A 19,150-nucleotide genomic window follows, 5' to 3' on the forward strand; every position below is an offset into this window, starting at 1 on the left:
ACTTCAGTCATGGACTGTACTTTTGATACTTTAGTATCTTCAATTCACCTCACTTGCATGTCTTAGGACTGTGGGAGGAAACTGGAGCTCCCGGAGAAAACCCATGCAGACACAGGGAGAACATGCAAACTCCACACAGAAAGGACCCGGACCGCGCCACCTGGGGATCGAACCCAGGACCTTCTTGCTGTGAGGCAACAGCGCTACCCACTGAACCACTGTGCTGCCCGGTTTAGGTTCCATGACACTAAGTTTGGGCTGGGAAGGTCTGGAACAAACTTGAGGGGTTTTGTGGGTTTTGGAAATGTAAGTAGGTATGTTACTGATTTCAGGCTGGTGGGTGGCTTAGGCAGGCAGGCAGGCAAATGTAGCGTACTCTGTCTGGGTGATACAGGACCAAACTTTGGTGACAATATGTACCCACATTATACACCCACTCACACATACCACTTATTTACTAGGGGGCAAACGTTTCTGTACAGTAAATTGGTGACGTCCATCCAATCCATTCTCTTATTAAGGTGGGCCCCTTAAGTACATATAGTATTGCACTGACTCAATCCCTTTCCTTTATAAATGAGCACTAGGATTTTCACTCTCTCAAACGTGCCTCAAGGCCAGACGTATCACTGTGGATCAGTGCGCAACATGTTTTATGTATCTAATCTTTTAAATTAATTTTGTTGTGCATTTACTACATATGACAGCGGTATCGTCTAATACATTCCAAAAATCTTCCTGTACCTGTTACATAAAGGCCAAGACTTCTCCCAGCATTCTTCCTTTGCTGAGCATGGTGCCGGCCCCTAAACCATCGTGTAACCGCGCGAGGAGTTTGTTCTCATGTTCAACATGCTTTCAGTGATTAGCTGTAGGGTACAACCGTGTTGGCCCCAGGCTGACAGCAGCCACTAAAAAATAGATTTACATATGCCTACGTCAAGACGTTTAGTAAACCTAGTTTACATTACCAGCTAGCCTTAGTCATCACAGTTCTCTTAGCCACTACTAATAGTAAGGCAATATAATACAGGTTAAAACATTTTATTGAAAACAAAATAAATATAAAATTAATTCATTCATGTGTTGGTGGACTTCAATAGAACTGTTATTGACTAGTTTGCCCAGATAAAAGATCATTGTGCGTCTTTTCTTTCCAAGCAATGAACGTCACTGGTGTGAGTGTTTTGCATTACGTCAAAGGCGTGTTATTTTGGCTGAAGGTTAAGGCACGAAAAGCACTGGACTTCCCTGTTCTACTTGAGTTAATTAGTAAACTTTTGGAGGCAGCAAAGAACAATCTTAAATATGAAAAGTAGACACAACATGGTGAGTAAAACAGTCATTTGTTATAGAATTCTTGCTAAAATTGGTCAAAAACTCTGTTATATGGGTTATGGTTTCATTCTGTGTGTTGAAGTATCATGTCCCCCTGTTCCTGGTATGACGTCCTCCTTTTTGTGACTATGCATGTGGCCACCCTACTCCTATAAAGGGCCATTGACTGACTTATCCAGGAGACTGCTAAACTCACTAGGTTGGTTTTGGGATGTAACTTTTTCAAAGATTTGAACCCTGTGGATATCAGTACTGGCTTGAAATGAATGCAATTTCTTCTTGAACATCTGAAAACACAAATTGAAGCACAAGACAGGCAATTAAACATAAAATCATTTATTTGCCAACCTAAATTGACAGATTGAACAAGGTGAACTGTAAGCAGAGTTGCTGCTTTATGTAACAAAACCCAAATGTTACAGATAAAACGTAACTTCTTATCATTTACAGCAAATCTGATACATTCAAAAATCCACTTTTGTGACATGGCATTAATTAAATACTGCCATCTCAGTGAGTGATGATAAGATTGCTAACACTAAAATATATTCAAAAGAAATGAACTAAAATGTGCTGATAATCGGTTGTCTATATATCTGAATGTAAATCTGCAAGAATTATCTAAAAATTCATACAGTATTTTTATATACACAATCTTACACAATTCATAACAAACACCAAATAAATGCACAATTAATATACATTCTGATTCTGAATCACAGCATTTGTTTATGTCCAAGCACTTAAGGCATTTTATAAATTAACAGTCTAAATTTAACTAGCATTATCTGACCAAATTTGTTCAAAACTTTATTGCAATGTACATGCAAAAATACTCTCATTTATTTCTACTTTGTTTGATAAAACTTTGTGTTCGTAACGTTTTAACAAAATATTGGCATTTTCCCTTGCAGCTGCTATGAACGCTTCAGTGCAGGCTAAAACTAACAGTGTCAAGTGAGAGAGAGACCTTCTTCCCTAGGAACCAATAAAACATTCATAAACGTTCTGAAATGAAATTTAACAAGAGTGCTCAAAAAACCAAAGCAATAAACTTTCCTTATGAATTAGGCAACAAGTTTCTGACATAACCAGTGATCAACACGTAAATCATAACACCTCGACAAACTCAACTCAAATCAGCTCATCCTAAAAAAGGTCCAGCAGTTCTTTCCTCAACTACCTTAACTTTGGTCAATTATCTAAAGGAAATATTCATCCAATTTATCCATGTACACACTTATTTATAACATATATATATTAAAAGCCTCTTTTACTAATTGAAAAATAGTCTAATGCTTTGTTACATCACTGCAAAATATATCTGTAAAAATACAATCAATATTGTATCTAGGCAATATTGTGATGATAATGTTTTTAGGTTTTGGCAACTATTTGTATCTAGTGGTTTTATGCTTCTAGTATCTAGATGTACACTTAACGTCAAATGTTTCTCTGTTAGCCTGACTAATCTAAATTCTGTATTGTACATAATGTGCAATTCAAGACAACACTGAATGCTAGACTGGAATCAGATCAGACACTTTTTTTTTTTGGCGTCCACTTGATTTACTGATTAATAATTAATTAACAATTTCTCAAAGCTTTGATATCAGACTCAGGAAAGCAAATGTAAATTGGGAAAACAGCAATGGGATATGTATCTAGTCTTTGATGTTTTATTCAAAGTATGTTTGTGGCAGTAAATAATGGCACTTGTGCATTTTTGACTTGCCTGAAGTCAGCATTAATGGACCTTTTAAAGGTATTTGTACAGTTAGATGTAAATGGGGCTTAAGTGCATTTGCACCTATTCTGATACTCAAGACACATAAAGTAACTAATAAACAGGGCCCTTATTGTAAAGCATCATATAGAAATACACAACAGAAATAAAATATTCAGTTACTAAAATCTCAATCCTTTTACCATGAGCAACATGACAGAAATTGAGGTGGTGGAAATCAATAAAAATCAACGTTATAATGTACAGTATTAAGTTTTCAAAGTGGGACTGAGCTAGAGAAATGTGTTTGCTATTCAAGCAATATATATTTCTACAATGCAAGTGCAGTTGTAAAAAAAACCCTAATGATTGTTGCTCAATTTAAGACTTGGTTTAAGGAAACTAAAGGTTAATTCATTCCAGATGCATTTCTACTGTTTGTTTATAAGAATTTTAACGTCATGTTTCACACTTTTGGTTACATTCATGACAGGAACGGTAGTTACTCAGTTCACAAGGTTATATCGAACACAGTCTTGGACAATTTTGTATCTTCAGTTCACTTCACTTGCATGTCTTTGGACTGTGGGAGAAAACCGGAGCACCCGAAGTAAAGCCACGGGGAGAACATGCAAACTCCACACAGAAAGGACCGGACCTCCCCACCTGGGGATCGAACCCAGGACCTTCCTGCTGTGAGGCGACAGTGCTACCCACTTAGCCACCGTGCCGCCCCAGTTCTACTGTACAGAACAGCTTCTTGCAAAAAAGACACATTTTTATTAATGCAGTATTTTTCATGTGCTATTTCATTTTTACTTGGTCAAATGAATTAAAAACCCATTTAAAATGTACTTAAATGTGTCTCTACATTAAGAGGTGCATTTAAAAGACAATCTAAAATGAATTATAAGCTAATGTGTTTTGGAAATAGTATTTTCACAAATAAGCTGCTTTTGTTCCATCTTCCCTGTTCTGTCTTGTGTCATGTTTTTAATTGAGCTACACTAATTATAAACTGGCTATTTTTAACTGCTGATTAATGTTTCAGTGACACTGTTTTAAATACACAGATTAGTTTGTTTTTTAATAATATAACAGAAGCACAGTGTTACATAAGTAGCGTGAATTGGACAGTCGATACAGCTTGTCGAGCATGATGCTACCGTGACACATCTGGTGTGAATCTGGCGTCATGACTAACATTTAGGCAAGTTTTCACATTTGTCATATTGGTTTCAGCACTTTTAAATTGACTAAATGTTAAATAAAGTGTTGTATAAATTATTAAAAAATAATATTGTTCCTGTTTTATGCAGACTTAGGATTTGCAATATGTGAGCTGTTGAACATTCTTCTTGCCAGAGTCCTAGATCACCAAAAAGGGCCAAAAAAAAAAACCAAGTGGAAAAAAACAACATTTTCATTTGGCTTATTGCAGCGGTTGGTCCAGCCTCCACCACTAGGGGGGGACAGCAGCATGCTGTCATCTGAAAACGTCACGCCCCTGACCTCTCTCTTCATCCTGCTTTTACCCTCTCTACTCTCGTCATTTCCTTTCTGGTCACTGAATATCCTCCACGTAGTTAGCTGGGTAGAGTCCGACTTGGCCATCTTTCAGACGCCCTTTGCACCAGCCCTGTTCATCCTCTTCACCGATTTTAGTAAATTCCTCACCTTTAAGAGACATAAGAACAATAAGAGTGAAACTACTGCACATAAAGAGAATATTTATACAAATCTCATTTTCAAAAAAGCTAGAACACATTCTAAAAATGCGATAACTTCATTATTTTATTAGGATTTTAATGTCATGTTTTACACTTTGGTTACATTCATGACAGGAACGGTAGTTACTCATTACACAAGATTCATCAGTTCAAGTCTTTAATGTCAAACACAGTCATGGACAATTTTGTATACCCAATTCACCACACTTGCATGTCTTTGGACTGTGGGAGGAAACCAGAGCTCCCAGAGGAAACCCACGCAGACACGGGGAGAACATGCAAACCACACAGAAAGGACCCAGACCGCCCCACCTGGGGATCGAACCCAGGACCTTCTTGCTGTGAGGTGACAGTGCTACCCACTTAGCCACCGTGCCTCCCTAAATGTACAAAGTAAACGTTTTCACTGCCAAACCTAATTGTATTCTGTAAATAGAAGAAATATAATGTGACGCCGGCAACTCACAAAGTTTGGGCAGAGGCACAATAAGACTATACAATAAAAACTGTTCTATAAGGTTCCATTAGAAGTTTAAATGTTGACTGGTTCACCACTTTGTGCCAAACTTTTCTCAGCACAAGATTGCAAATAATTTAGGTCCTTATCCATCTACAGTTCAAAATATCATGAAAAGATTTAGGGAGTCAGGGGAAATCTCGGAGCATAAAGATCAAGGGTGGAAAGAGCTGCTGAATGTATGTGACCATCAAGCCCTTAGGAAGTATTGTTTGAGAAACCGTCATACTACCGTGATGACATAGCCACCTGGGCTCAGGAGTACTTTGGAAAATCCTTGTCCCTTAACACAGCCCATCACTACATCAAGAAATGCAATGTAAGAGGCCAGTTTTCTGAGCCCAAAGTCATCCGAGATTAGCCAGAAAGATTGTCAGTACATTGTAAGTGGTCAGCTGAGACTGTATCCTTCAATTTCATAAAAACAGTGATTAACATAAGCCAATTAATTATGAAACATGAAATCACAGGAAATATTTTAAGTAACAAACCCAAAAACGATAATATGTTTTTTCTTTGTGTGGCATTTCAATTTTGTGCCTTAAATTCATTTTTGTCAAGTTAATAGAACAGATAGGACGCCTTTATTTGTCATATATACATGTACAGTATAACAAAATTCTTTCTTTGCATATCCCAGCTTTTTTTTTGAAGAAGAAGAAGGGGTCAGAGTGCAGGATCAGCCATTGTACGGCGCCCCTGGAGCAGAGAGGGTTAAGGGCCTTGCTCAAGGGCCAAACAGTGGCTGCATGGCAGAGCTAGGATTCAAACTCTCAACCTTTCAGTTGATAACCCAAAGCTCTACCCACTAGGCTACACATGTCCCATAGTAGTAAATAACTACATGACTGCAACATCACCACATCAGTATTTAGCTTACATTGCTCTACCTGCTTTGAAGCTCAGCTCGTCCTGCTCTTGGCCCTCATAGTCATACAAAGCCCGTACAGGTACTGAGACTGTTGGAGAAGATGGCTCATCCTCAAAGGGGTTCCCGTTTTCATTGGAATCGGCTCCAAAAGGGTTACTGGTCTCTTCATCTGAGGAACACCGTGTCTTCTCCGCACTGCTGGTACTGTGAATCAACAAAAGACTTCCATATTACAAAGCACTGACAGCTGTCACAGGTCAAATAATACTTGAACATACAACATGCCATGGAAAAAAGCAGGCAGGGATGGAAAAAAAAGACACAAACAGGCAAACTGAAAACAAAGAAACACACACGCATAGCCATAACACATGCCATAATGCTTTCACAGGGACCAGCTCTCGATCCATGAACAGGAAGCAAACCTGTTTGCAGACCAGGGCTACTCATGACATTTAACAGTTTCAAATAGCAGACTGTTAACAGAAAAAGTGTAAAAGTTGAGATGACAAAACCAGAACACAAGCAAAAAGAAAAGGAACATTTTATTTCAAAGCCAGAAGATGACTACAGTCCGTTGAACAACCAGAGAGGACAGTGTTAACCCCAGCCCTCGGGCACAGACAGGACAGGAAGAAACTGAAATTAACAGGGGGGAAAAACAACACAAGTGAATCAGTGTCAAAGTCAGACTATCTTGCATGGAACACATGTTTTGGGTGAGTATTTGTAAGTAGCTATTACATTAAAGTAATATGTAAGTGTTTGTAAGACCATATGGATATTTTGGGGTTTCTAGATGCCAATTAGTGTCAGTGTCAAAATATGTACACCACTTCACTGTACAGTTTTACACCGATCAGCCATAACATTAAAACCACCTCCTTGTTTCTACACTCACTGTCCATTTTATCAGCTCCACTTACCATATAGAAGCATTTTGTAGTTGTACAATTACTGACGGTAGTCCATCTGTTTCTCTGCATGCTTTGTTAGCCCCCTTTCATGCTGTTCTTCAATGGTCAGGACCCCCACGGAGTAGGTATTATTTAGGTGGTGGATCATTCTCAGCACTGCAGTGACACTGACATGGTGCTGCTATGAGTGGATCAGACACAGCAGCGCTGCTGGAGTTTTTCAATACTGTGTCCACTCACTGTCCACTCTATTAGACACTCCTACCTAGTTGGTTCACCTTGTAGATGTAAAGTCAGAGACGATCGCTCATCTGTTGCTGCTGTTTAAGTTCATCTTCTAGACCTTCATCAGTGGTCACAGGACGCTGCCCACTGGGCGCTGTTGGCTGGATATATTTTTGGTTGGTGGACTATTCTCAGTCCAGCAGTGAGAGTGAGGTGTTTAAAAACTCCAGCAGCGCTGCTGTGTCTGATCCTCTCATACCAGCACAACACACACTAACACACCACCACCATGTCAGTGTCACTGCAGTGCTGAGAATGATCCACCACCCAAATAATACCTGCTCTGTAGTGTTCCTGACCATTGAAGAACAGCTTGAAAGGGGGCTAAGAAAGCATGCAGAGAAACAGATGGACTACAGTCAGTAATTGTAGAACTACAAAGTGCTTCAACATGGTAAGTGGAGCTGATAAAATGGATATGTTATGGTTGATCGGTGTATAGCTTAATGCATGACCAGATTAATCTGCAGCACAAAAATAATAAACGTGACCAATAGTGTGTGTCTGTGTGTCTGTGTGCTGATATCTTCACTGTGCAACCATGCAGAGAAAAACGGCCACCTGAAAGTAAGAACTGAAGCAAAAAAGAAAAAGGAAAAAACAAGACAAAATAAGCAATAGACGGAATGCAGAACAGCAGCAGGTGCATTTCGTTCACCAACGTTTTGACATTGACTTCCTCTTTTTTCACACTGGCTGGGCTGCTGTTGGATTGGTGTGCTGGTGTTTCTTCCTCTGCTTCCTCATCATCAAATGGGTTTAAGCTCACTCGGTCTGTGCTAATAGGCACAGTCAGGCTAACAAAGAAAAACAGGACTGTAACACATGCACGTGTACTAACAACAGGTCTGGTGACATTGGGTACATCATGACACCATTAAACATTTTGTAAATAAATGGGTGGTTTGACAATATGACAACGGTATCGTAAATAATTTAGGTAATGATTCACTTCTCAGATACAATCACCAGGTTTTACAACAACATTTATAAACTTCATTATTATTTACAGTCACCAGTAGGTGAACATTTTAATGCTTTCATTAAGTAATGCAGTTAGCAGTAACATGTTCATTCCAGCATCATGACTCTGGCTTTATATGATAACAATGCCAGAGGCATCAGATCATACTTGTCATTGCTTTTTCTGGGGGTGCTCGAGTGCCTTTAAGCTTGCGTGTATAGAAGAAGGCAAGGGTAGCAATTAGTGAACTATTAAAATGGCACTAAAAGTCGCCCACGTTGGCACAGAGGGATATTCCGCTAGCACACCAGCACCGAGATTCTGAACACCTCGGTTCGAAACTTAGCATTGCCACCGGGCGGCTGGGTGCCATCTAGGGGGCATAACTGGCAGTGCCTGCACCAGATACTAATTGGCCACCGTGTGTCTGCTAGGGGGCGGGATGACGGGATTATGTGTGTGGGGTCTTGATTAGCAGATAAAGGCGTCTTTGCAGAGTGCATGGGTGAAAAAAAGCGGTTTGCTAGGACTGCACACGTGTCGGAGGAGACATGAGCAGCAACATATCATCCTCGAATGCAGTCGGGGAGCCCCAGAAGCGAAAGACAGATTGACTACGCTAAATCGGGCATAAATAAATGGAAAAATGGCACTGAAAAATGAAACAATATGCAGCACTGAAAGTAGTGTGTGTGTGTTTGGGGAAGTGGGGGGAATAAATTTTCACTATGGTAAAGACTGGTAAAAGATCTATAAGTATTGTTATTTTCTATTTTTGCCATAACTGAACTTTTTATCCTGTTAGTTAAACCCTTAATGCAGTGCGACGTTTGACATTTGAAATATTGTTCCTCATAAATCTTGTTAGCATTACACAATAAGCAGCAAACAGACAGCATGCAAAATGTACTCTGTGACAAACATTTAAGCTGGTACAGAATTTATAAACAAGCACTGTCTGTTAGTGACATTTTGAAAGCACATAAGACAACATATCTTATATCACGTACTTATTTAGGAATTATTTTATAACACAAAATTTTCCATGTTTATGAGAAACAGCTACACAGGGTATCAGAACGTGATTATTTGTATAACAAAGGCTTCTAGAATTCCACAGATAATACTGGTAGCCTGCCTGGTTAAAATAAAGGTTAAGCACTCATAGAATGCTTGAGATTCTTACAGGTAACTCCCACTGCATACGCTCCTATAAGGGCCCCATGTAAAAGGTCAGACTCAAAAGGCAAACATCCAGGGAATGGTGGAAACTAAATATCCTTTATAAAACGGTATATGCGAATGCTGACAGTTTCCAATTACACATTTAGTGTGCTGGCACATATACACCGATCAGGCATAACATTATGACCCCCTTCCTAATACTGTGTTGGTCCCCCTTTTGCTGCCAAAACAGCCCTGCAACTGTGATGCACTGTGTATTCTGACACCTTTCTATCAGAACCAGCATTAACTTCTTCAGCAATCTGAGCTACAGTAGCTCGTCTGTTGGATCGGACCACACGGGCCAGCCATCGCTCCCCACGTGCATCAATGAGCCTTGGCCCCCAAGACCCTTTCGCCGGTTTACCACTGTTCCTTACTTGGACCACTTTTGATAGATACTGACCACTGCAGACCAGGAACACCCCACAAAAGCTGCAGTTTTGGAGATGCTCTGACTCCATCACAATTTGGTCAAAATCGCTCAAATTCTTACACTTGCCCATTTTTCCTGCTTCTTACACATCAACTTTAAGGATAGAATGTTCACTTACTGCCTAATATATCCCACCCACTAACAGGTGCCGTGATAAAGAGATAATCAGTGTTGTTCACTTCACCGGTCAGTGGTTATAATGTTATGCCTGGTTGGGGTACACATATATACACATCTCTTTGCTTAGTTTAGATAAAAAACAAGATACATATGAATGAACTGGAATGTAAATAAAGCATAAAACACAAAAACTGATGTCAAGAGTAGGAATCCTATGCTTCATAGAGCATAACAGAATCTTTAAAAAATGAATGTAGAATTTGACCCACTGAAATCCACTATAAAGACAAAAACAGTCCACACTAGCACAAATTAGGATTGCAGGTTTTACTAATTCGTTTAAGCCGAAAAATGTAGGTCTGTAGCTGCGTTTCTAATTCAAATTAAGCATCAGCTATTGGAAATAAATTGAAATGACATTTTTAACCAACAGCATTGACCATACCATGACATATAATGACAATGTCAGTTATAGGTTACCTGGTTTGTTATCAATACTTTCTAACAGTTGTATGTTGAAACCAAGACCTAGCAGCAAAAAAACATGCAAGTAGAAGCCAGCACAGGGGAGCGATGTGCTGGTCAGAGACTACAGTGGCCTGGTTACTATTGTTCATCTCTTTTTGACGGTTGATATAGTTACATGTTTATAGCACTAGGACTGAAAAAGGCAAAATAAAAAAGGTAGAACTCAGGAAAGTGTTGTATTAATCTAGTGTGGGTTACCTGTTAGTGGTCTTGGCTGCTCGTTCCCCAGTTTGGTTGATGCCGGTAAGAGTCACTTCGTCACTTGGCTTCTTTTTTTCTCGCCGACTCAACGTCCGATTTATGTCTATAGACCAGTCCTAATAACGGACGCAAACACAAACAAAGCCAATTAATAATGCAAAAATAGTCTAATAATTAAACTGGCTATTTAACTGGTATGTATTGATTTATGCAAGTTTTTTCATATAACCACACGGGATGGGTAAACTGCACACAAACACACGTCTGCAAGCCAGATCTCTCACTCAGTAAGGCTGAACTAGCGAAAGGAAATTAAAGGTGCTCTTATCAAATTTTTTGTTCTCAAGAAAGCATTGTTCTCACTTACACACCCAGACAAAATAAATAAAAAGACTTCACACGACATTAAGGAGTTTAGTAAAATGTGACAAACTACCCAAATATAAATAGTAAACAGCCAAATGAAATTAGATACATTTATAAACTGCAAGCCCATACATAGAAAACAGAACTGTATCTGAGAAGTTGTAAGACTATGCTGTTTTCAAGACCATATTTACAATGATCAACAACAAGAACATTTATTTAAGCATGCATTTGGACTAGCATTAATGGCCAGTTCATTTTATACAAACATATATGCAAATAGATAGTAATGATATTGTTGTGTGTGTAGAACAGGTAATGTCTACACTTTGTGAAACACATACCCGGGTGGCACTTGTTGTAGGAGTCTAAAGGCATTTTTAGTTTTTAAGGTTTAAACCCTGGTCCCTAGGTCTCACGTTGTTGTGCAGCACCCAGATTACCTGCTGCAACACCATGACATCCGTTGTCACTCTGACATGATAAAAACTGCCTGATCTATCTGAGATAAGCAGCAGTTTAAAAAACCCTGTTAAAAAAAGCTGGTCCCAAATGCCTTAGATGTGATTAATATGTTAGCTGTAAGTGATTGATTCCACACAGTCAACCAGAAATGTTAAAAGACAAAATCACTCAGACACACCACACTGCTCACAAACTTGTCATAATAGGGGTTAGACCTTTCCAGTAAAATTAGTCATGTAGAACTCACTAAGGGACCTCCTACTGAAACGTGGCTCTGATAGGTTAACCTTCTGAATTAAATCAGAGGGGTTTGTTAGCAAAATGTCAGATTTTTTAAAGAATAAACAAAATTCCATATGTACAATGGATATGAAAAGTCTACACACCCATGTAAAAAAAGCCAGGTTTTGGTGATGTAAAAAAAAAATCAGACAGAGATAAATCATTTCAGATGTATTTCCACCTTTAATGTGATCTATAACCTGTTTAATTCAAATGAAATTGTTTAGAAGCGTAAAATATATATATAAAAAAAACTAGATTACCGTGGTTGTGTACGTGTGCTCACCCCCTATAGCTTTTGTAGTGAAATTTTCAGACATTAGGGTACAAACCAAATTACAAAGCATTACATATACCATGGAACACAGTACTGAAGGTCAAAAACAAGTGAATAAAATATGAAACAGTTCCATATCAATTAGTCCATTTTGGCACAAAACCCTCAGGCCTCTGCTAAAAAGCTGAAAATGAATTTCATGAATTTCAAAGAGATTTTACCTTGCAGCACAGGAACAACCCAAAGCATACTTCCATATCCACAAAAAATGGCTTAACTAAAAGAAGATTAAAGTGATGGAATGGCCCAGCCAGAGTCCAGATCTGAATCCAATTGGAAATCTGTGCGGTGACCCGAAGAGGGCTGTGCATGGGAGATGCCCTCACAATCTGACAGACCTGAAGGGCTTTTGTAAGCAAGAGTGGGCAAAGATTGCCAAGTCAAAATATGCCATACTGATAGACTCCTGCCCAAAAAGAATGAATGGTGTCATAAAAAGGTAGTGGGTGTGCAAACTGATCCAGCCATATTATTTAATTTTTTTTCCCTAAAAGATCTCTGTTTGTTTTTCTGATTGAATTGTACAGATTATACAGGTCACAAAGGTGGAAATAGGTTCTGAAATAATTCATCTTGGTCGCATTTTTTTCACATCACAAAAACCTGGCATTGTAACGGTTGTGAATTGGATAGTAAATGGGTGCAAAAGTGTAAATACAGATTAAATTAAAACAGAATGAAAGATAAAACAGACCAAGTTCATTGTTTACTCAGGAAAAACAGATGCAAATTCTGATTAAACGTGCACAAATGCACAACCCGACAGACTGGTTTTCTGTCTTCTAGTATCAGTTAGGCTACAGTGAAAAGGAACTGCTGTTATAAATAGCAATTCTAGGACATCATTATAAGTTTTCATAACTCCTATCATTAAACATTATCCAGTCTATTCAGCTCTTCTTACTGTTCACCTCATTACATTTACTAATACAGAAAAGTCTATGTACCTCGAACTGCGGCCAGTTCATGGGCATGCCGGGGCCATGGTTGGAACGGAACCATTTGAGGTCTTCCTCTGTGTCAGCTGCTCTGATCGTGTCCTCTAATGTCTGATACACGTTCTGAAACCTGAAAAAGGAAAACAACCTTTATAAAAAATGCCTGAGAGTGCCACAAAGGTGTACACGCAAGTGAAAAAAGCCAGACACAGATACCATCAGAGACAATGGAAGAAATACAGGATCTTCTCAGTGATCCTAAAATGTTCTAAACAGGGATCATTTATTTATTTATTGGGATTTTAACCTCATGTTTACACTTTGGTTACATTCATGACAGAAACAGTAGTTACTGGTTACACAAGATTAATGTCAAACAATTTTGTATCTCCAATTCACCTCACTTGCATCTTTTTGGACTGTGGGATGACACTGGAGCTCCCGGAGGAAAGCCACGCAGACACAGGGAGAACATGCAAACTACGCACAGAAAGGACTCGGACCGCCCTACCTGGGAATCAAACCCAAGACCTTTTTACTGTGAGGCAACAGTGCTACCCTCTGAGCCACCGTGCCACCCAAACAGGGATCATAAAAAGTATACTAATTCAGTCTGATATGGATACTGTTCTGTCCAGGACAACAAAAACCTGCAGAGAATATCCAGGCCTGCTCTCGTCTCTCTGCAAGACATTTACATTAGGCTTAAAATGATCAAGGACCTCACCTATCCCAGTACCTTCCTGTTTAGCCTTTTAGTTCAGTTTTATTTTCTTGGTTTGTCTGTATGAAAAAAATCTGTTCTTTTATCTATACTTTTTCATGTCCTTAGACTGTCTATTGTCTATTTGTGTCTATTTGTACTATAGTAAGGAAATATTTACAGAGGAAGCATTTCCAGAAGTCCTAGATAAGAGCGTCTAGTACATATTACATCACAGCTGTATTTGTTCATTCATATTTTATATTCATATTTATTGCTTTGTTTAGCACAGTCTGAAAAGTTAGGTGGGCCAGGTGTAAATTTTACTGCAGGTTGTATATTGTAATAATCTTGAATCTACTGTTTAAAGAAATGTATTATACTCCCACCTTCATACTTTAATGTTTGTGCAGACATTTTTTCTCTTAACATAAGAATATGCTACTGTTGCTTAAAGTAGTTCACAGTGAATTTTGGTCTCTTTACAGCTTCAATTTCTTGACTGACTGTGAATTTGCTTCCAGAATTTGTGCAATGTTTCCTGTGCCACAGGCTGCCACATAGCCTGAAAGAATAATGGATCTGCCCACATGCTACACAGTTGACAAAGTGTTCACTAAATCAAATGCCTCCCCTCTTTTCCCAAAGCCTCTGGCATTTTAGATGTTATTTGGCATTTATCAAAATTAGGGTTTTCCTCTAATAACACTGCCATGCAGATCATGTCTGTGCAGGAATTTCTGCCTAGAGAACAGCGTACCACACTTGTGTGTAAGCTTAAACTTTTTGCAGGTCCTTTGGCCTAATACAATCTTTTTTTTTCCTGCATTTTCCTTCTCCCAATCTACTCATATTCAAGAATCCGACTGCATTTCGCTTTTTCTCTGCTGTCTCTGATCTCCACTCCTGACCTAGGAGAGCTGTGCATAACACACATCCCCTCCGACACGTGTGCAGTAGCTGACTGCATCTTACCACCTGCACAAAGTGAGTTCATAAAGGGCTCTGTCTCCCATATGGAAAGTCATGCACTGATCTCATTATCCTCAGTCTCTGTGCAGGTGCCAGCAATCAGCCAGCAGAGTTCATAATTGTATCAGTTATGAGGAATCCCCTGTTCATTGTCCCAATCATTGTCCGTGTAGGCGCCCAACCTGCCGGTAGCAGAGCTGAAATTCAAACTCTCCCGTTCAATGTGTCACAACAATCACTTTTAAAAATTTTTTTACTTCTATACTTCTCCTTAACTGTTAGTTTTTAATCATATTTTTAAAGCTGGAAGAAATCCCTACTCGTAAAAGCCCATGGTTGTTTAGTGTTAGCACAAGGTTTGAAAAGTCACAGAATTTATTATAATTGGATTTTTTAATCAGCATAAATTAGTGTGTTCTTACTTGTGATTGGTGGACAGGTCGAGGTGCTGTTTGACATCTAGCATGAGTTCTTTAAAGAAGTTCAATCTCTTATCTTCAAACTGCTGCCATTGCTCAAATACCTGCTCCATGTTCTCCATGTACTGAGGAGTCACCTTTTCCAGTTCCTCCAGAGACTTTTCATAACGCTCCTTTGTCTGATTTGCGCATGAACATACACAAATGCACAAAAAAAAAAACACAAAAAAAAACACATTTAAAAAAAAAAAAAAAAAAAACAGAAAAGGGCATCTGGTATAAAAACTGTATAAAGACCAGAAGGATCTGTTGTGGCAACCCCTGGTATGGGAGCAGCAGAAAAAAAGCAAAATAATATTAACCAACAGGCATACAATCCCAAAAGCTTAACATAATCCTGCTTGGGCACCAGGGTGGTACAGCAATAAGGAGTGCTAGCCCAGTGCTATCAGCTAGGGTGTGTCATGCATTGCACCCATTGAATCCAGGCAAAAAGCAGACCCACTGCAAAACTGACCAGGATAAAGTGGTTATAAAACATTAAAATGAAATGAAATAAACCTACTTTAAACCTAGTTTATTTACTCAGAGTATAGATTATTATAGTGTATCACTCAGCATACTATGAAAAAGCAATAGCAAAAATTTGTACCTAATTAATTAATATTGTTTATAATTATAATTTAATAAAATTAATATTTGATACATATATTGATTGGTTTTTAAGCTACACTTTACATACAGATTAAGTATAGAGCACCATTACATCAGTTATACACCATTTATCAGTTATTTGCGTGATGGACCATTCTTAGTGTGTGTTTTGTAAAATGTGTTGTGTTTTTTTGTTGTCTGTTAAGTTTTTTAATAATCTGAAATCTTACAATGACAAATATCCAATTAAGGACAAATAAAAAAATCTATAATTGCCTTTTTAATTATTACTGTGTTTATAAGTATAAACAATAAGCATGGTATCATTCATGTACAATGTGTTTTTTTCCCCTGTAGTAAAATGAATTGGTTTTACACACACCCACCCACCCACATTACCACATACACACCTTCTGCACATCCTGCTGGCACTTCTCCACTTTGTCCTGAAGCTTTTTTTGAGCCTCTGGGTTGTTGTTCTCCAACTTGCTATTGTTCTCTCTGCTAGAGGCCAGCTTCTCTTCCTTGCAGGCTGTGTGGTAGGCTTTCTTCATCATGTCCACCTTAAAAAAACAGTCCACTAGTTAGACAAGTATGACCTGGCCACTTAAATTCCCTTGATTGCAGATAGGTGTAAAGCTCTGTCCTAGACATATGATCTGCATAACGATAGGTTAAATATACACATGACAGCTTAAAAGCTACAGGCCCGTCATAGCCCAAATCCTAGCAAATAAATGGACTATTGCTGATTGCTTGTTTACAACGTAGACTGCCTTTTTATCAATGACCTTGGAGTAAGTCACAGGGTGATATGAATTGGTCAAAAGAAGGAAAAGAAGTGTTAGCTTAACTCATTTAAGCAGAGCTTTATGTATCCCAACACAATCCAATAAATTGCAAATAAAAAGAACAGTTTTTGGTAAAATATAGTAAACATTTGGTAACATATCCACCGTACACAGAGGTCAATTGCTGTTACAATTTTATTTAATTGTTTAATCACATATTTTTAAGCACACTGTTAACCACAGTTTGTTAAAACCACTAGGTTTATTATTGAAGATGTTAGTAATACAATTATATCCACTGCTACCATAGTTTGTGTTTTAAAAAAGCATAAAGGGGTTACTAAAGTTAATGTTGTAACCTTTTTGTGTACAGTCTACTCCCTCGGCTGCTCCCGTTAGGGGTCGCCAGCGGATCGTGATCTGCATTATTGATTTGGCACAGTTTTTACACCGGATGCCCTTCCTGACACAACCCTCCCTGTTTATCCGGGCTTGGGACCGGCATTACAATGCACTGGTTTATGCATCCTAGCGGCCGGGTACCTATAGGACAACTCAGTGTCTCCAGTTAGCCTGGCAGCATGTTTTTGGACTGTGGGAGGAAACCGGAGCGCCCGGAGGAAACCCACGCGGACACGGGGAGAGCATGCAAACTCCGCACAGAAAGGACCCGGACCGGCCCGCCTGGGGATCGAACCCAGGACCTTCTTGCTGTGAGGTGACAGTGCTACCCACTTAGCCACCGTGCCGCCTAACCTTTTTGTGTACAGTAATTTGTATATTTTATATTTATATACTGATGTTCTTGTTAAATAGTAATGTTAATATTAATGTATAATAATATATCTGTGCTTCGTTTAATTTCTTAATGATCTTGAAGGAAACAATACTCTGATTAACTGGTTGTATCTTTACCTCCTTGAGTTTCTTGGCCCAGGGTTTTTGAGCTTTGCGGAAGCTGTCTTCTGCCTCCTTTGTTTCCTTAAAGCCTCCAATCATCTGCTTGTGGTAGGCATCTTTCTGCCAGTTCTTTATTTTCTCAAAGTCCTCACCCATGAGAGCACCCTTTACCTCTAAGTGGAGGTCACTGACCTTCTCTGCCTCAGTCATTACAGCACACCAGGCACGCTCCACTGTCCCATACTGAGGACCTGCAACACAGCAACACATCATGACAAAACTCATTTATATGCCTTAGACATAGCACAAAACCTCAGATTTAGACGTTTCTTCTTCATTCTAAATTAAGGTAATCAACTCAGGCATGTTTGATGACCAATTGCTTCTTCATTTTGCGCTGGATCAAATGTACTAAACAGGTTATGAAGCTCTAACTAAAATCTTGCCCACAAGTACATGCCCAAATAATTATAATTATAAACCAACTGCAAATTACACTGTTAAGTCACACCTTCTGTTCGTAAAATAGATGGTCAGGTAAACAAAAGATGATTGAGAATTCTCAGTTTTTGTGCAGCAAGCAATTATTCATGACATTTTTTTTTAGCTGTGACCAAGTTAAAAATGATTACAAAGTATTCTAGTTATGTCAGCTTTGCTGAATGTGATAATAATTTAGAGGCACCATTCAGTCCAACATTTACACCAACATTGAACACTTAAGGTTTGTTACTTGCCAAGTACCGGGGGAAAATCCAGAACAAATAAAACATATTATGACCAGTCCTACTAAGTACAAGTCACAAAAGCTCCAGAAGATACTAACCTTTTTCGATCATTTGTCTCCAGCGTTTGGCCCATTCAGTTAATTGCAGTGCATACGCCTTTTCAATGCGGGCTCGTTCGTGGATGCAGTTCATCAAATCATTACACAGTCGGTTCCCATCATCTACTCGCTTCACTGAGCGTTTGTAATTTCCAACCTTGGATACAAAAAGTGACAAAAAAAAATGACAGTCCTGTAAATGTCAGTCTAGCAAAAGTATAACGATATGTGTATGTGTATCAGTGTATCTATACACTACCTCCCAAAAACTGTCACTGGAGACATCTACCAAAGAGTCACTATAGGTGTCTGACATGGCTGCTTTCTTTTATGACCCACTGTCCAATCCAATAGGTCTGAAAGAAAAAAAAAAAAACAGTGATGTTACTTCATCTGAAGGTTTGCTATATTTCTCCTCTGCTAACATTGATATCCAAGCTGATACTGAAATCCAAACAAGCTAACCATTTGAAATAATGATATTGTCAATAACACATTAAGGAGTGATGGTGGCATATTTACATGGATGAGTAACATTACGTTAGTCAACAGGAATGGTGTTGTAGAGCTGGCACCTGGTAGAATGGTTCCAGATTGCTCGGTTTGACAAAGTGACTCAGTTGTGACGAAATACAGTTCA

General features: G+C 38.8%; 1 protein-coding gene across 4 annotated transcripts in view; it reads right to left on the minus strand.

Annotated features, from left to right (window-relative positions):
* Window positions 1-1,658: 1,658 nt before the first annotated feature.
* Window positions 1,659-19,150, minus strand: part of pacsin2 (protein kinase C and casein kinase substrate in neurons 2) — a 35,422-nt gene continuing 17,930 nt past the window's right edge. The window contains exons 2-11 of one of the 4 annotated variants that reach the window (XM_062996435.1): window positions 18,770-18,866; window positions 18,511-18,667; window positions 17,700-17,935; window positions 16,404-16,556; window positions 15,343-15,518; window positions 13,255-13,375; window positions 10,855-10,973; window positions 8,047-8,181; window positions 6,202-6,386; window positions 1,659-4,741 (exon numbers count right to left, since the gene is read on the minus strand). In XM_062996435.1, the coding sequence (XP_062852505.1) occupies window positions 4,629-4,741; window positions 6,202-6,386; window positions 8,047-8,181; window positions 10,855-10,973; window positions 13,255-13,375; window positions 15,343-15,518; window positions 16,404-16,556; window positions 17,700-17,935; window positions 18,511-18,667; window positions 18,770-18,826 (1,452 nt within the window). In that variant the 5' untranslated portion in view covers window positions 18,827-18,866 and the 3' untranslated portion in view covers window positions 1,659-4,628. Of the gene's footprint in view, window positions 4,742-6,191; window positions 6,387-8,046; window positions 8,182-10,854; window positions 10,974-13,254; window positions 13,376-15,342; window positions 15,519-16,403; window positions 16,557-17,699; window positions 17,936-18,510; window positions 18,668-18,769; window positions 18,867-19,150 lie in introns of all 4 variants that reach the window. The other 3 variants (XM_062996436.1, XM_062996437.1, XM_062996438.1) reach the window with 3 other exon arrangements.

Source organism: Trichomycterus rosablanca, chromosome 1 (assembly GCF_030014385.1).
Source record: "Trichomycterus rosablanca isolate fTriRos1 chromosome 1, fTriRos1.hap1, whole genome shotgun sequence".
Lineage (NCBI taxonomy): Eukaryota > Metazoa > Chordata > Actinopteri > Siluriformes > Trichomycteridae > Trichomycterus > Trichomycterus rosablanca.